Raw genomic sequence first — 17,524 nt, 5'->3', positions numbered from 1 at the left:
AAAAAACATCTTTAAAAAGAGAAGGAGGGTAATGTGGAGAGAATGTGTTGGTACAGGAAACACCCAAGAGTATAAAGATTGCAGGCGAAGCTTGATCCAGGCACGTACACCGTGCTTTCAGGACTCTGTTCATGTCTTTTCTCTGCCTTCTCTGCACTGGCTTCATTCTCAGGAAGGCTCTCTCCAAGCAGTGGCAGAGTTGGCTACAAGGAACTCAAGTTCCCCTCCTGCCTTAGTGATGCTAGTAGACAGAGAGCTACTTTTTCCAGGTAAATCCAAGAAAGCATCCCAGATTGAGTCTCATTTGGGTTGGTATGAGTTATGTCCCCAGTCCTGAGCTACTCACCACATCCTGGAGAGTTGTGGGTCTCCTTCACATACTCAGGTCGTTGATTGGCTTCCCTCCGAATCAGGATGGTCTTGCCATCACTAGAACTGCATTTACTGAGTGTGAGGTCCATGGGGATTCCCTGTAGGAAAAGCAAAGAGATTTCCCTGAAATGTGTGGGGGATGAGTGGTGGTGGTCCATAGCCCAGGTATCTTCCTTATGGAGGTCTATTCTCTAGCTGAGCAATAAGTTTTTTTCTTTTTTTTAACTTTTAAAGGTATTTGTGTTTTTGGCTACACTGGGCCTTTGTTGTGCGGACTTGCTCTAGTTGCAGTGCACGGGCTTCTCGTGGTGGTGGCTTCTCTTGCTGCTGAGCATGAGCTCTGGTGCATGAGCTCAGTAGTTGGGGTGCACAGGCTCGGTTGCCTCACAGTGTCTGGGATCTTCCTGGACCAGGGATCGAACTGGTGTTTCCAGCATTGCAAGGTGGATTCTTAACCACTGGACCACCAGGGGAGCCAGCGTTCTTTTACCAAGAGAAAAAGATAAAGTGGATTTAGGATCATCATTCTGAAGTTTATTCGTTGTCCTTGACCCGTTGTATCTATGCAATAGCCCACTGACTTTTTCTTTTGTTACTCAAAGTAGTCACTCTGCTACACTACTGTATGGATTTCTGTTTGTATTTTAAGAGCCTCACCCATTAATAAAGACTCAAGCAGAAAGTATTGACTGTTTCATACCTACTTCACTGGTTTAGCAGGTATTGTAGAGGGGCATTCCGAAGGGTGTATCCCTGGTCCCGTCTGTTTCTTTCAATGCAGTTAAATTAGAGACTTGCTGGAATATGATGACTTTCAGGCCAGCATGCTGGGAAACCTTTCCTCCCCTTACTCTCTAGTCTCTGCTAGTTTCTTGAATGCTAATAGTGCAGTGTACTGAATTTCTTGAGTGGTTTTATTAAAACAATGAAAGAAGATATCTAAGAATGGTCAAAAGTCATGGGATCCATCTCTGTGGATTCCACTTTTGCCGGGTATCATCTAAAAGGACTTGGGTTCTTTAGCACAGGTGTGAAGTTTTCTGCCAGGAGAGTCCCAAGTCCCAACCTGATGTTTAGTACGTAAGTATCTTACACATGAAGAGGAGGCATATGAGTGTGACTATCTGACACCATCATCTTCGACGAACATCTTCTTCCTGCCTAATGTCTGCACAACAGTGACCCAACAATTATTCAGTGGGTCTCCTTTATGTCAAGGAAATGACATATTAGACCATGAGCTAGTGTCTTCACCAAGTTTATTACTTTTTCAGGACTTACACTACCCACGTGCACATTAAAGGTTTACTCCACACTGAACTTGGAGTGTGCTTACCATCTTACATACAGTACCTAGTTAATTGTCTCAGCCTACCCTGGCTACGGAGGCATTACTGTTTTTCACAATTTTGCAGTTGAGCCAGGAAGGAAGGAAGCTTGGAGCAGCTGAGTGCCTTACTTCATGTCACATGCCCAGTGAGCGGCAGAACCACTGTGCTCACCTGTTCTCACAAAGACAGGGACACACTTTCTCTAAGGATGAAGGACGTTGGGGTCTTTTAAAATTGCTTCCCTTGTGGCTCAGCTGGTAAAGAATCCACCTGCAATGCAGGGGACCTGGGTTTGATCCCTGGGTTGGGAAGATCTACTGGAGAAGGGAAAAGCTACCCACTCCAGTATTCTGGACTGGAGAATTCCATGGACTGTATACATGGACATGTATAGTCCATGGGGTTGCAAAGAGTCAGACATGACTGAGGGACTTTCACTTTCTAAAATTTTAGTGGCAGTTGAAATAATGGTGGCTCAGACGGTAAAGCATCTGCTTACAATGCAGGAGACCTGGGTTCGATCCCTGGGTTGGGAAGATCCTCTGGAGAAGGAAATGGCGACCCACTCCAGTACTCTTGCCTGGAAATTCCCATGGATGGAGGAGCCTGGTAGGCTACAGTCCATGGGGTCACAAAAAGTTGGACACGACTGAGCGACTTCACTTCACTTCACTAGCTGTGAAAATTTGGTCAAGGGCTAGGGGTATGTGATATACTGGCTATGTGATCTTATTTAACTTGCTATAGGCACCATGGGGAGCAAATTGACTATAGGTAGACAGAATTAAGAGTGATAAATCACAAACAAGTCCTTGGGAAAGAATGAAGCACCATTTAATTGACTTTACTTATATTCTTAGGACCTTCTGCTTGCTAGGTGTCCAATAAATGTATGTTGACAAAGTGATTAAAAGAGGATTTTGAAGTGACCAGTGGAAGAACTTCCTCCAAAAGACAGTATATACCTAGCATTAGACTACCCAAGAAACCATGGAAGTTTTACCTTTATTGGTCAGAAGCTGAGCTGCAGAAACTTCTGGGCTGCCTAGTGGCTCCCAGGAATTATTCTTACCAATGTGGAACCTGAGGACCATCAGTACAGGTAACAGAGGTCCGAGAATGTCTGACTCTAGGGCTTCTCAGCATCGTGTGCCCGTCCCCGTCCCACCTCCTCACCCTGAGAAGAGGTGACCACCCTACTGCCCCGCTTCCTGTTCCACCCGCTCAGCCCCAGCCTGACTCTCTCAAGGGCCAAACGCAGTGAACTTTCCATAACAGGATCCAACTGTGAATCTGCTATCGTTTACAGCCGCTTCTGAGGGAACCCCTTCCCTTCCTCTTCATCTGGAGTGGATCTGATGTCATAAAACTGACCGTGACTGTCTGTTCATTGAAAACCTGAGAGAAGAGAGTAGAAGGGCGGTGGACCAATACTGTCAGAGCCCACTCCCCCTTCGAGCCGAGGCAGCCTTCCTGGGTGGTCAGGGCGGGTACTCTTCAAGGACACCCCAGCGTTCCTGAAATGCAGCCCAGAGGGAAAACAACTTAGCAGAAAACTGCTGAGTCCCATCCGGCCCCACAGTGATGGGAGATCTGCTTTGCCTGGCCTCTCTCTCCTAGATTCCACTGCGGGGCCAGTGTGGACCTCTTTGGTCCCATACACCAGTGGTGGTTTTCACCTCCACACCAAGTGCTTCAGCACCTGTCTCCATAGTAACTGAGCAGTGTCCAAAATAGTAACCTGTGGTTTGGGAGTCTTAAAACACCCAGAGTGATGCTGAATTAGAATCCTGCCCATCAAATCCAAAGCTGACTAATTTAGAAACAAAAGGAAAAAAGAAAAAGAAAAGCTATACATACATATGTATTTTTTCCAATATGCCATCAGCCATATCTTTTGAACTGGCAAAGGGGCTGCTTATCCTGAGCCTGCAGCAGAGGGCAGACTTTCCTACATTATAAATACAGCGTTAAAGTCCCGAGACACAGGAACATCCAGACACAGGACTGTCTGATAAAACAGTGGGCTTGCCAGGTGACTGTAACAGTGCTTTAGGGAGAAAAACAAACTCAAAAAACTTCCTGTGATATTAATGCACTCATCAGCTTTTCCAGAGAGATGTGCTGATGGCCATTAAATCTGGCAGAGATTCCCAGTCTCCATGCTCTTTGGGTTAAGTAGCCCTGCTTATCTCAGCACTGCTGTGGCCAGTGTGATAGCAAGTGGAAGGTTCCATGTGTTTGAGAAATGTTACCAGGATGCTGAGGCCAAATATGGAGATCAGAATACATACTATGTAAGATTCCCTATCCTGTATCATGAAGGTGTGCACTATAAAAGCTTTAGATTAGATGAGAAAGGCTCCATTCCACACATAGAATGTCCAAAGATGGGAGACACTTTGCTTCGCACCTGGCATGTTTAGAGGTAAGGAGTCTACCAGGTAAATTCATATGAAACAAAGAATTGGCTTGTATACTTACTCCCCCTCTATCTGCTCCGCGGTGTCCAACTCTGCAAGCCCATGGACTGTAGCCCGCCAGGCTTCTCTGTCCATGGAATTTTCCAGGCAAGAATACTGGAGTGGGTTGGCATTTTCTTCTCTGGGGATATTCCTGACTCAGGGATTGAACCCGCATCTCTTGCGTCTCCTGCATTGGCAGCCAGATTCTTTACCACTGCGCCACCTGGGAAGCTCACAGGTTTGCTAGTGACTCAGTTCAGCTTTCCTGATCTTGAAAACCCAGGAGTGTCCCTCTGCTTCTCCCTCCACTCACAGTCCTCAGGCATGAACTGGGAATTCAGATGATGAAGGTTGCCCTGGCCGGTGGTCTCACAGAAATATTTTCTTCGTTTGTCATATGCTTTCTTTCTCTTCCTCTTCCGCCAGTACGAAGAAGGAAAAAAGCGGAGGAAACCCAACTACAGTAGTGTTGACCTGTCTGAGGTGGAGTGGGAGGACCGCGATGATGTGGTAAGCAATTTGATTTCAAGCCTGGTGAGAAGGACGCTGCGTTTTACCCTCCTCTGCCTGGGAGCCGGTCAAGAGAGGCCCACCAGAGGAACACCTGGCCATCAGGGGGATGCAGAGCCCATGGGCCCTTGTATGCATTTGGGGTTTTATAACTCTCCTGCTGGTAGGTCCACGTGCGAATGGGTTTCCAGCCACCCTGCCTGCCTTGTGTAGTCTAAAATCATCCGCATTTGGCCTCTGGTTCCTTCTGTAGCCGATCAATCTGGACTCTTTCTGAGTGCCATTGATGGGACCTGCGACCCTCGGGGGAGCCTGGCCAGAGCCTCGCGGGGCAGCTGCACAGCCAGGGCCAGAGTTTACCTGTCAGGATGCCAGCCAGGGCTTGGCAGACCCACTTTCCTCCTCTTTGGTTGACTGCCCTGTTTCCAGGGCCATCCCAGCCTTTCCCCTTTCCAGGCCACACTTTAGTAACACATGCTTGTTTCCCAGACAGCTTCAGCCTTCAGGACTGTATCAAAAGTTTTCCTCATGCCAACGATTTAGCCTCAGCAGTCTTCTTGTTCCTTCCTCAGTAAATCAGATGTTAGACACGCCATCTTTTGTGAATCCAGGCAGACTGTCCTTGGTTAAATCCTAACTTCCCGGGTGTCTGGATCTGGACCCTTGCTCTTCCCTTTCTATATGGAGCCTTCATGCCCAGGCAGTGTTTCTCTACTTGTCCCTCCCTGATTTGTCTGACGTCCTTTCCTGAGCTTCATCACTGCATCAGCCTTGTTTCCACCCCTCCCTCTGTCTTGCTTTCCAAAGGAATGTTGAGGGGAGCCATTTGAAATGTACAGGCTGGGTTCCTGTGCTTTCAGAAATACAGCCAGCATCACGGTCCCCTTGCTGCTTGCTTTTCCTCTCTTCACATCCTCTGCAACCTGGACGTTACTTAGCTAGCATAAATCTCTGAGATATTTCCTTGCTTGTAAAATGCAAGAATCATATCTGTTTTAGACATTTATCCTATTTCCTTCTTCATCTGGGCTGTCTCTTTTAAGCCCCAACTCAGACAAAATCTTTGCTGTTTGATTAAAAAAAAAAAAAGTCTATTTCCTCATCCATTCTCTTTTCCCAAGTGCTGGTGACCTGACGTCATGTCAGCTCAATGACCTGGTATAGTTTTGTATCTTCTTGTTCTTTAAACATCATCATCAGGATTCATGTCTGGGTCTTTTGATTGTACCACACCTGATGTACGTATCCTACCTTTTCAACCTGCTCCTACCAAGAACCAGGCTAGCACAGTCCTGAGGAATGCAGTTCAGGCATTTGCCTGCCTGGTTTCAAGCCCCACCTCTGCTATTTGCTGGCTGTTGGTCTCAGTCAAGCCATTATCTTCTCTACATCTCAATTTTGGTATAGGTTCTTTTTTCTCAGTCAAATGAGTATGATGGCTGTAGGACCTCACAGAACTATTGTGAATGCCAGTGTGTTACTCAGAGGGGGCACTGGCACCCCACTCCAGTGCTCTTGCCTGAAAATCCCATGGACGGAGGAGCCTGGTAGACTGCAGTCCATGGGGTCGCTAGGAGTCGGACATGATTGAGCAACTTCACTGTCACTTTTCACTTTCATGCATTGGAGAAGGAAATGGCAACTCACTCCGGTATTCTTGCCTGGAGAACCCAGGGACAGAGGAGCCTGGTGGGCTGCCGTCTATGGGGTGGCACAGAGTCAGACACGACTGAATCGACTTAGCAGCAGCAGCAGTAGCGTGTTACGGTATTGAAAGATTCAAAAGTGTCAACATTGTTGCTTGGGCATGGTGAGCATTCTGAGTGGTAGCTGTTTTTAGTATTATTCTCAGTATTATCAACCCTCAAATTAATGTATTAATGTATGTCTGTTGCTAAGCTATATCATGTAATTTTAAAGGGTGCATTCCATTTTTTTGCCTTCTCTTCCCTCTCTATCAGTTGCTTTATTTTGACTCCACTGCATCTTTTTGTTTTCTTTCCAAGAAGTTTTGAACCCTGTCATCATCATGCTTCTCCATCCCTTTCTTCATTTTTTTACATTTTAATTGACACGGGAGGCAAACTTGATGCTCATTCTTACTTGGGAGGCCCCACGTCCAGGAAGCTGGCCTTCTGCTTGTTAAACACTAGGCAGACACCTGCATTTATCCTTTTTAGGTTTCCTGAAGAGATCTATTACTTGGCTCATCTATACCCCAGTTGTCGAGTCATCATCACCTTTGCCCAGGTTGATTTTCCGTGAGCTGATACCACCTTTAACTAACGATGATTTGACAGATGCTTTCTGTTTCCTTGCCCTTTTCTTTCTTTGTCATCGGATTCCCATCCGTGTCCCTCACCTTGACATGATTGCCGGGACTGGATTCTGTGTCTGCCATCAGAGTTCCCACACCTCTAGCAAGTCAGTGCTCTTATTCTTCACCAGTAGGTCTCTGGTTTTGCATGTTTAATTTGGGTCTCTTGTCTCCTTGAACAGAAGGTGCAGTTGAGACATGAATTCCTTCACTATCAATGTGCTTGATTGTGAAAACCCTAGTCACCATTTCTCTCCTAGGGATTTGCACATCCTTAATTAGAGAATTCTGGAATCTATGTAAAGCACTTTGTGAAGGCTACACAAGTGCCCCGGTGCCCATGTGTCTGCCAGTGGGGTTTGCATAAAGGTAGCAGAGGGCAGTTTAAGTCAAGATCTCGAAAACGCCAGACAGGCAGAGTCGAGGAAGAAGCAGCATGTGTCTGCCCAGCTGTGGAGAAATTCTTGGAAGGAGCATCCTGCTTCTCTTGGCAGCTAAGCTTGTGTTGAATTTCATGACCACATTTATAACATAGACCCTATGTACTTCCAAAAATGATGTGAGGTCATATCTGTGTCAAGCAGACTGAAGTTTGAATCCTAATATTTTAAGCTATTGAAAGGAGTCTGACATGAAAGAAAAGAGAGGGGGATAATAATGAAGATGCTGCTGGCTGGTGAGGATGACCATGGAGGACAGCTTACACCTATGAATGCTTAGAGTGTACAAGGCACTCTTCTACATAGTAGCTCATCAGATTCTCACTGCAACTTTATGAGACATGCTATCATTAGTTCCATTTCGCAGAAAGAGAAACTGAGGCACAGTGGGGGTCAGTGATCCATTCAAACTTCTGGCTCCAGAGTCCATTTCTGAATTACAGTGCTGTCCTGCCTCAGTGTTTAATACGTGTAATCTATTTCCATTATAACTGAAGGAAAGGGAAAGAAAGAAAGTGAAGCCGCTCAGTGTCTGACTCTTTGTGACTCCATGGAGGATAGCCCACCAGATTCCTCATCCTTGGAATTTTCCAGGCAAGGGATACTGAAGTGGGTTGCCATTTCCTTCTCCAGGGGATCTTCCCTACCCAGGGATCGAACCCTGGTCTCCTGCACTGCAGGCAGGGAAAGACTAGACTAATCATCTAAGCTTCTGCCTCCAGAAAGTATTAGTGACCCTGGCCTTGGACCCTCCCAGGTCCTGGCTCGGATCATCCTCTGCTACTGGGAGTTGGGGGTGGGGTGGCGCTGAGGCATGGAGAAGCTTACCTAATCTCTGACTCGCCTGGGGAATGTGAGAGGGGCAGGTCCCAAATGGCTTTAGGCAGGCACCAGAAAGAGGAAAAATGAAAACCATGTCGAAGATAAATCGAGCTGTTCTTAAGAGTTAGAAAGTAGACTTAATTAGGACCAGCTCTCCCCATCCAAAACCACAAAAGTTAAAATGGGAAAATATTTCCAGAAATGCCCATTATGTGTTGTTAAAAAATATCTAGAGTAAAATATATGTTTTATTTTATACATGCCTCCAGCTAAAAATTATGCTTTTACTCTCTTGCACAGAAGATGGGAATGTGAACCCAAATCTAGACAGGCCCCGCATCAAATTTAGGTTGCTTGCAAGCACTGCAGTTCTCTATCGGCCAGATCTTATTCAAGCTCCTCAAAGGAGAAAAGAGGGGAAAGAATTAAAAGAAAAAAACAAGCATGGGGCTGGGAAAAAGCCTCTCCTGACAGGCTGTGGCATGTCAGCATTTGCTCCTATTTCATTAAATGGCCTTCCAGTCGTCTCCTATTGGTGCCCATGATGGCACATCTTTCATCACTGTGTCTGCTGTCCTTCTCTGAACTCACAGAAGGGCCACAAGTAATTAGCAGAGATCAGCCAGGGGTGGGGGAAGGGACGAAGGCTCACAGTTCCCAGATGAGACCTTGAAAAATCAGATGCAGGGTTGCCCCGTTCACTGCCCATCAGCCTCAGTCAGGCTTTTCAGTGGCCCAGATTTCTCAGAGAGTATTTGAAGATGGTTCATGCTGTGAAAAGCTAATCCCTGTCTTCCAGATGGTTGGCTTTTGAAAACAACCAACCAAACAAAAAACTACTATATAGGAAAATATCTTTAACTTGATTGTGTTTTGAAAAATGATTTTCTCCATAACAAACCAATACCTTTTGTGAAAATGTAACTTGTGCCCTGAGATTCCTTGTTTCTTGAGTATTTTAGCATTTGCTGGGGGTTCGTTCCCTGACTCTCAGGATTTAACATTGTACAGGTTTTTTTGGTCACTGTTGCCCTGAGGTTTACATGAGCACCCCAAATTGAGGTTGATGGTCCTTTATTTATTTTTATTAGCCTCTCTCCCCCTAGACAAGAGCAGTTGACTGTTTATTCTTCCAAAGTCGCATTCCAGAGATCTGAGAATAGAATTTCGACTTACTGCACAAGTACACCAGGAGTGGATGGGGACATGGCCCAGCCCTGCATACACAAGCCCCCAAATATGCATTCAAGCTAGATGGCGAAAGGTGTCCATGACAGTATGGTAACCCTGGGAAGAACTAACCCCGATTTTCTTTTATCATTTTAGTTAAGAAATGCCATGGTGAATAGAAAGACCGGGAAGTTTTCCATGGAGGTGAAGAAGACAGTGGACAAAGGGGTACATTTTTCTCAAACATTCTTGCCGCTTAATTTAAAACAAACCACTGTGAAAAATTAGCTTTGAAAGCTCTATCTGGAGTAAATATCATTCACTGAGCTCATTTTTCTCTTGTCTTTACTTATCTCAAACAAGATTCATGTAGTACTGTTAACCTGATCATAGTGTGTCCATTTATTTTTATTTATTTCTGAAAACTTCACCTAGCAGACTAACCATGTTTTCTTTTCTCTACGACTTTTTTTTTTTTTTTCAATCTAGAAACGGGTTTTGGTGATGACAAATGACTACTATTATACAGACATCAAGGGTACTCCTTTCAGGTAGAGCTGACCATAATACATGGACATTCCATCAGACCCATCAGTTGTGTTTGTACAAAACCTGCTGACACTCCCAGAGCTCATCATCTGAAGATAACCAAACATCCTGCCTAAAGGCTGGAAAGAGTGAGGAAGGGGCTTTTCCCAGGCTGCTTTTGTTTTTGTTTTCCATAAGGGGAAAAATGGTTCAGGCTCACCTAGGAGAACTCATTCAATTTGCCATGGCTTTGCATCTCATTATCAAGCAGATAAGCTTTGGGGGTTCCAACTAAGGGTGGAGAGATAAATTCAGCAGGTTACCAGGGTCCTTAACCTTCTAACTTGCTGCCCTTTATTTCCATGATCAAAAAGAGATCCTTCACACTTCGAGGCAGCATATTCATCCCTACGTGTTGCGCTTCGGTTTTAATTTCTCCGTACTGTTGCTCTGTGCTTGTCTGCCTTTCAATCCTGTTATTTATCTTTCTAAAAATCTTGAAAATTGCACCTTCCCCCTTGCCTGCTTTCTTATGTGGCATTCTAAAGTTTCCCGATATTAACTTAGTATGATAATGCTTTTTGTAAGAAGTTGTTTTGGTAGGGCTGCTTTGTGTTCTTCAACTGATGCCTCACAGGGCTCAGGAAAAAAAGAGTTTACTGACTCTGGATCCATCGTAATAAAATCTGTGGTGCTGTTGTCATATATGGCCAGGGATCTTGGGTGAATTTCATTTGGTACCAGAGCACTTGAGGAAACACGTGACTGCTAAGTGGGCTTGCCAAACGATGAGACCATGTTATCAAAACATATTCTCTGACTTTAGGTAAAAAAGGAAGGAGCTTAAATCAAGACTTTTAAGAGTGTGAGAATGTGAAAAATCTATCAGACGAGGAAGAGGGTTGGGCAAAGAAACCCACCATACAGTCACGTGGTTGCATTCAAGTGACAACAGAAGTGTTCATTTTTGCCATTAGAAAGGGGTTAATTTTCCCTCATCTCAAACTCTATGGTCTGGAAAGACCCTCGTGTGGCTAAATGTAGGGCAGGGTATGCATAAAGCGGTAATGAAGATTATTAGGGCATGTAGCTCTTACAAAAGCATCTAAGAGAAGGGCTTGCTCAAGGGCTTGTAGCAGTTTGCCACACCTCTTTTAAACATACTCGAGAGCCACCCATTGTTGCTGCACTTCCAATCAGAAATTACACTGAAGCAGCTGATCAAATCTAAGATCAGCACCAACTCTAATCAGTGGAGTTTTGAAAGTAAACTTTTGAAAAAAAAAATTCTTACAGAGCATGAAATGGAAATGTGAAAATGGAAAATAAAAAGTTAGCTCACAAGTCTGTTCCAGTCAATGTTACGGATTTCAAGATCTGCTTTGTTTCTCTGCACAGTTTAGGTGTGGCGCTCTCCAGAGGCCATGGGAAATATTTCTTCCGAGGGAATGTAACTATTGAAGAAGGTAAGATGCTGTCTTTATCCATCTTACTTCTTTCATGTGGGAGGAAAGCCCTGAAGCCAGCCATTGGGTTAGCTGAAGAATTTGCTCAGCTATCCAGCCCTTTTTCTAATTCCTAGACATTTGACTCAACCATTTACCCCCCTGATTTTACCTTGCTCTCTTAGACTGTTTCAGATGCCTGGGACTCCCAGATAGTGGGGGCTTTCCTTATGGTTTCATTTATTTATGTTGTGCTTTTATTCACAAAGTTGTCGAGGCAACTCATAGGAATCATCCATCTACCAGCTGTATTCTTCTCATACATAAAAATCAGTACCAAGAAAAATATGAATTAGTATAAAAACTCAAGCCCAGGAAAAGGAAAACAAAGGCAGGCAAGCCTTAGTCTTCTCCACATTGAGCTACAAATTTCACTTGTGTTTTGAGGCAGCCTAGGTCGAAGGGAAATGTGATCATTCAAATGATTTATCTAAGTCAGAAGGAATTAGGAGCATCTTGAGGTTCTTAGCTCTTCTTGTCTTCATAAAGCACCAGTGCTCTGGGAACTCCCAGTAAATCGTAGCAGTTGTTACAGCCCTTTAATCTTTAAAACTGCTATCACCTCCATACTGTCCTTTACATCTCCCAACAACCCAGTAGCTCAGAGAAGTTATCTTTACCAGTATCACCAGTCATAAGAAGCACTGGGGCTAGCCTGTGAAAGGCTTCACTCCCAGAGTGGCCCTGCCCAGGTGTTAAATTTTGTGTCTTAACAGAGAAGGAATTAGACCAGACCAATGTTCTTTTTGGGCATCCTCAGGGAGTATGCCAAGAGTGGGAAGGTCAGTTACAATCCAGCTTTTCATGGGTTAGAGCTGGTTACAAATGAGTGTAGTGAACTTCCAGAAGCTGGACTGCTTTGTGATTCATTCCAGTGATGTAGCAGAGAAGGAAGGAGATTGGAAATCCCTGAAGTGGCAGATTCCATATATGGCCTTCTGGTCTACTGCCCAGTGTCCTCACAGTGTTTCACGGACTTTGGGTTTTATCTCCCAACTGATTGTGAGATCTTAAGGAATAGGAGGGAGAGTGAATGTGGGTCATTTTGATCCAGACAAAGCTCAGAGTATCCCCACTGCAGAGGTAATCAAGTATGTGCTCCCTCTTCCTAGAGACAGGCAAGAAAAAAACAGGCAACTTTGTGATTTGACCAAGATACTCAACAGGATGTATTCTCAGGGATCTTTTTTTAAAACTTCTTTAATTTTCTGGCTCCATGAGCCATGTGTGACTCTGTAGATGTCCTGCTCATGAAGACAGAAAATTCACATCTAAGCTATCTGAGGTCAAGGTGAGGAAATAGCTCATGGTCAGAACAGTCCCTGGGGGCTCAGATGGTAAAGAATCTGCCTGCAATGCCAGAGACATGGGTTCAATCCCTGGGTCAGGATATCCCCTGGAGAAGGGAGTGGCTACCCACTGCAATATTCTTGCCTGGTGAATTCCATGGACTGAGGAGCCTGGCAGTCTACAGTCCATGGAGTTGCCAAGAGCATATGACTGAGCGCATGTGCATGCATGCATGCACACACACACACACACGTATCTTGATACAGATATGTTGTACACAGTACTTGTTCAGTCAGTTAGAGCTAATGTTATTATTGTCAGCATTATCAATCAAGAGTAGATGTGATTTTGTCAGGAGTATCTAAATTGGAGGTGAGAGATTTAGAGAACAGCCATATTTCCTTGGTGGTCTAGGAGCTCAGAGAGGAATCAGTCAAAAAGATCTTCCCTTTAGGTTCTAGGCAGAGAGAGATTTGTAGATGAAGACTGATGAGAACAAAAACTAGAAATATATATAGAATTCCAGGAAGGCGGGATCCCGTTTCAGGGCCTCTGCACCCGTGATTCCTTCTGCCACGAGCACCTCAGTTACTCCCAGGGAGTAACTCTTGCAGGTCTTTGCTTAAAGTCACTGTCTCAGTGAAGCATCCCGTCCTCCAGCAGTAACACTGACACTCCCTCATCCCTCCCCATCCCTTGGTACCCTTTCTGCTTGCTTCATTCTCTCCCTTAACTTCATAGTCCTCACTAGTGATACGTTATGTATTTTAACTTTATTTTCTTATCTCTTTTCTGCCACTAGAAAGTAAATATCATGAGACAATCAGTGCTTTTTCTTTTGGTCTCTGTTATGTTTTCAAGGCTCTAGACCTAGAACAGTACCTGGCTCATAGTTGATGCTCCATAAATAAATGGAAGGAAGAATGGAAGGGAGGGAGGGAGGAGTAGAAGAAGCAAAAAAGGGAAGAAAGCATGTATTGATGCATGGATTGCCCTAGGGACTAATCACTATCCCATTCAACCCTCTCCTGTAGTCTGTGACCTTTGGCACTATTAGTGACGTTCCCAATCTCATTCCACCAGTAGGTGTTGGAGCCAGGATATGGCCACTTGCATCATATAGCATGATATTCTGTATAATTTATTCCCAACTAACTATGAAATCAAACAAGAGTGTGTGATGCCAGTTCTAGTATTTTGCTGTTTATTGTGCACATTTGTGTTTGAGGAGGGTACTGGACTCCTGAGTGCAGTAAGATATCATTGGTCATGAGGGAGACTGCCATTCTCAATCAGTGGGGTTTCTGAGGTGGTCACTTAGAAGTGTGTGTCTGCTGATGACCCATAAAAGTGAGTCACATAAAGAGACAAGGAGAAAGAGTGGTTTCATACACTTAGGGCATCTCAAGCATTCTATAAACCCTCTCCAATTCCCTGCAAGCCTCAGTGCTCCTAGCTACCTCTCCAGACTGACGACTCATTTCTACTTAGGATCCTGTATCACCTAGCAGTTTTTGCTGGTTAAAACCAGTTGAGTTTTGGTGGTCTCATACCATTCAACCTAAAATTGCACCCTCACAACCACCTGTCCCTTAGGGATGATGATTATTACTGTTTTGCACAAAAAGAAACTGACATTTAGAAAAGTAAAGCAACCTGCTGACATCACACAGGAGTTTAGTGGCCCACTCAAGTTCCTGACTCAGGCTGAACTGTATGGGCCTCCAAAGTTGGTGTCTCCACTGTTGTGCTAAGCTTCTTTCCCAGGACTCACTGGTGCATCATTTATCTTCAAGGAGTTAAGTCTTTTCTGGGAGACTCTGTCTGGGGAAGTTGCAGTAGTGGCTGAATGAAGTGGAAGTTGGGGGCGGTTCTACCTGAGACAAAAGTGTTTCCTATGTGAGGGTCCCTTTTCCCAGGCAGATGTCTTTGGGATTGATGTCTACTCTTAACCCCCTCTCCCCGTGGCCATAACCCTAGAACATTTGAAGCTTAGAGGAGGCTGCGGGGAGTCAATGCCCCACACATATAATACATACTCATGATGCCCTTCTCCTTGACCTCCAGGCCTGCATGACTTAGAACACCCTGATGTGTCCTTGGCAGATGAATGGTAAGAATGAAACAGTCCTTCTCAGCATTGCTATTTATTGTCCTCTTTGATTTCAAGTTGCCTGTACTTCCTTGACCAGTTCTCCTGATTCAAAGGCAAAGAAAAGTGATGCCATAAATATGTACACATTCTTGTTTTGGGCCATGTCACATTCCTAGGTCCTACTGCAACACTGACCTACACCCAGAGCACCGTCATCTGTCTCAGCTAGAAGCTATTAAACTCTACCTCAAAGGCAAAGAACCTCTGCTCCAATGTGAGTGTGCTTTCAAATGCATATGTTTGTGCATGTGGCAGTTGGGTAGTGGAGGGAGGTGTGGATGAATTCAAAACTATACTTCTCAGTTTTAAAAGGAAGCTTTGCTTTGACAAAGGTGATCAGTCACAAGAAATCCAGCCAAATGGCTGCCTCCTATAGGAACAGGAGAAAGAATGTGGATTGTCAAGAGTCATGCAGATCCCCAATCCCAATTTAACCCTTCACATTGGATGTGTCCTATTACCAATCCATTTAGTCAAGCACCTAAGTAGGATGAAAATGTTACAGTTGGGAGGAGACTATCAACAGCTACTCTCTTATTTTGCAAATGAGACACAAGGACTGAAAATAAGACTTGTCTCATCCAAGGCCATGCTCTATGTCTCCTGGTTTCTGTCCAGAGTGGGATTGCCACTATGACATGTTGCCTCTTGCAGTGTACATTCTGCTGCCCTTCCTCCTACCAAGTGCCCTCTAAGGGAGCTCGGTGAATCAGAAATGGCCAGTAGCTGGTGCATGGGGAGAAAGCGTGGGGTCAGGAGAGAGCAACAGCAGGCCTGGTGCTCACCAAGTGCAAGAGCAGTCCCCTGCACAAACACAGGTTTGTGTTGGTTAGTTCCGGTAGCTAAAGTCTGGGCACAAGGGATTCACCAGAAACGAGCATGGCACTCGTCCCTACCCCTAGCAGATACCACTTATTAGTGGTATGAAAAGTTCTTTGCATGTGTTATCTTACAGAAAAACCTAACAGCCCTATGAGAGGGGTAAGATTATCCACATCCAAACCTCATCTTCATGAAATGGATTTACTTTTTGGGATATGCTCTGGTAGAGAAAGGATCAGATGGACATCATGTGAACTCAGTTTTTTGTTTTATTTGCCTTTTTGAGTGATATATTTAAGAAACAAAAGTGGAATACTAATATAAAGAAGCACTTACATTTACCATCCAGCTTTGTCAAATTTTAAACTTTTTGCCATATTTGCTGCAGGTACTTTTTAAGGAATGAAACATCAAAGATAATGTTGAAGACCCTGAGTGCCCCTGTGTGGGCCCATTTCCCTCTCAGAGAGAATTACCTCTTTGTATTTATTCATCATTCCTGTGCATTGTGTAATATATATATATACATACATATATGTATGTATATATACATATATATATATGTATGTATATATATATACACACACACCAAATATATACATATATACCTATGTATCCATATCCATTATATGCCATTATGTTCATTACTTTGTATACTGAAATTTATATATATTGTATAATATATATTATCTTACAACCTATGTTTCACTCATCATACATTATATTTTTGAGATTGGTGTTGATCATTTAGCTCTGATGCATTTGCTTGAATTACTGTGTGGTATTCTACTATGTAACTATGTCTCAATTTATTCACTGTCTATTTCATGATGAGCTGTTTCCAGGTTTTGCTTTTACAGCAAAGCTGTACCATCTTCTTGGTCATCAGCCATGGTGAGGACTGGCCTGCTATAGGTGATAAAGCTGGAGGGCTTTATGATACCCCTGCTAGACTCATGATATCCTCCTGATTTCTCATCCTCTTCCACAGAGCTCTATCAAGAATTCATCTGGATAAGGATGGATGTCCCACTTTAAGATGAAAATAATAAATAAATAAATAAAAGCTTAGATGGAAGAAGTCACAAAATAAAGAGTCCCAGAAATGATTAGCTATCATATCCCTCTCCCTTACAATAAAGATCAGGGCCCTGAAGCATTTCAAATTTTGATAGAGGGCAGAAATGGGATGAAAAGAGCAAACTTTCTGAGGAGTGCTGCCTTCCAATCTCCAAATCTCCAAATCCCGGAGTTGGCTTGCTGGTCTATGGCATCAACTACTCGATGGGGAGGGAAAGCGGAAACTTGAAGTGTGAGACACCCAGAACTCTCAACTTAACTATCGTCTTGTCCCGATGCTTTGGAGTCCCTTGTCTTATGGTGTATCAGGTGTCAGAGCTGTTTCATATTTTCACCTGGGGGGCAGTTAACACAGCAACACACCGTAGGAGGTAGTAGCCTGCAGACACTGCAAAATGAGCCTGGTGAGCACCTCTCATGCTGTAGTTTGGGGTCCAGCCAAAGACATCTTTTCAAGTCTGATCTTCCCAACAGGTGATAAAGAATTGATACAGGAAGTCCTTTTTGATGCTGTGGTGAGTGCTCCCATTGAAGCCTATTGGACCAGCCTTGCCCTCAACAAATCTGAGTAAGTGGTTGCACGTGTCCCCTTTTCATGGCCATTTCCCCACAAGCCGTCCGAAATATGGTTATGGTTTAAAGAACTAAAGCTGCTTTAGGAGGCTGGTGTTAAAGTTCTTTAATTTTCCCCAAAGCTCCAAACCACAAGAGCTAGAG

At 44.2% G+C, this 17,524-nt stretch overlaps 1 protein-coding gene across 3 annotated transcripts in view; it reads left to right on the top strand.

Moving 5' to 3' along the window:
* CACNA2D3 (calcium voltage-gated channel auxiliary subunit alpha2delta 3) overlaps positions 1-17,524 on the top strand; it is an 848,944-nt gene that overhangs the window by 675,484 nt on the left and 155,936 nt on the right. For all 3 annotated transcript variants that reach the window (XM_070455902.1, XM_070455901.1, XM_070455900.1), the window contains 7 exons: positions 4,595-4,678; positions 9,584-9,655; positions 9,917-9,978; positions 11,354-11,421; positions 14,818-14,863; positions 15,022-15,119; positions 17,282-17,375. In XM_070455902.1, the coding sequence (XP_070312003.1) occupies positions 4,595-4,678; positions 9,584-9,655; positions 9,917-9,978; positions 11,354-11,421; positions 14,818-14,863; positions 15,022-15,119; positions 17,282-17,375 (524 nt within the window). The remainder of the gene's footprint in view (positions 1-4,594; positions 4,679-9,583; positions 9,656-9,916; positions 9,979-11,353; positions 11,422-14,817; positions 14,864-15,021; positions 15,120-17,281; positions 17,376-17,524) is intronic.

Source organism: Odocoileus virginianus, chromosome 26 (genome assembly GCF_023699985.2).
Source record: "Odocoileus virginianus isolate 20LAN1187 ecotype Illinois chromosome 26, Ovbor_1.2, whole genome shotgun sequence".
Classification (NCBI taxonomy): domain Eukaryota; kingdom Metazoa; phylum Chordata; class Mammalia; order Artiodactyla; family Cervidae; genus Odocoileus; species Odocoileus virginianus.
The sequence above is the reverse complement of the archived record's forward strand: the minus strand, read 5'-3'. Positions and strand labels throughout refer to the sequence as shown.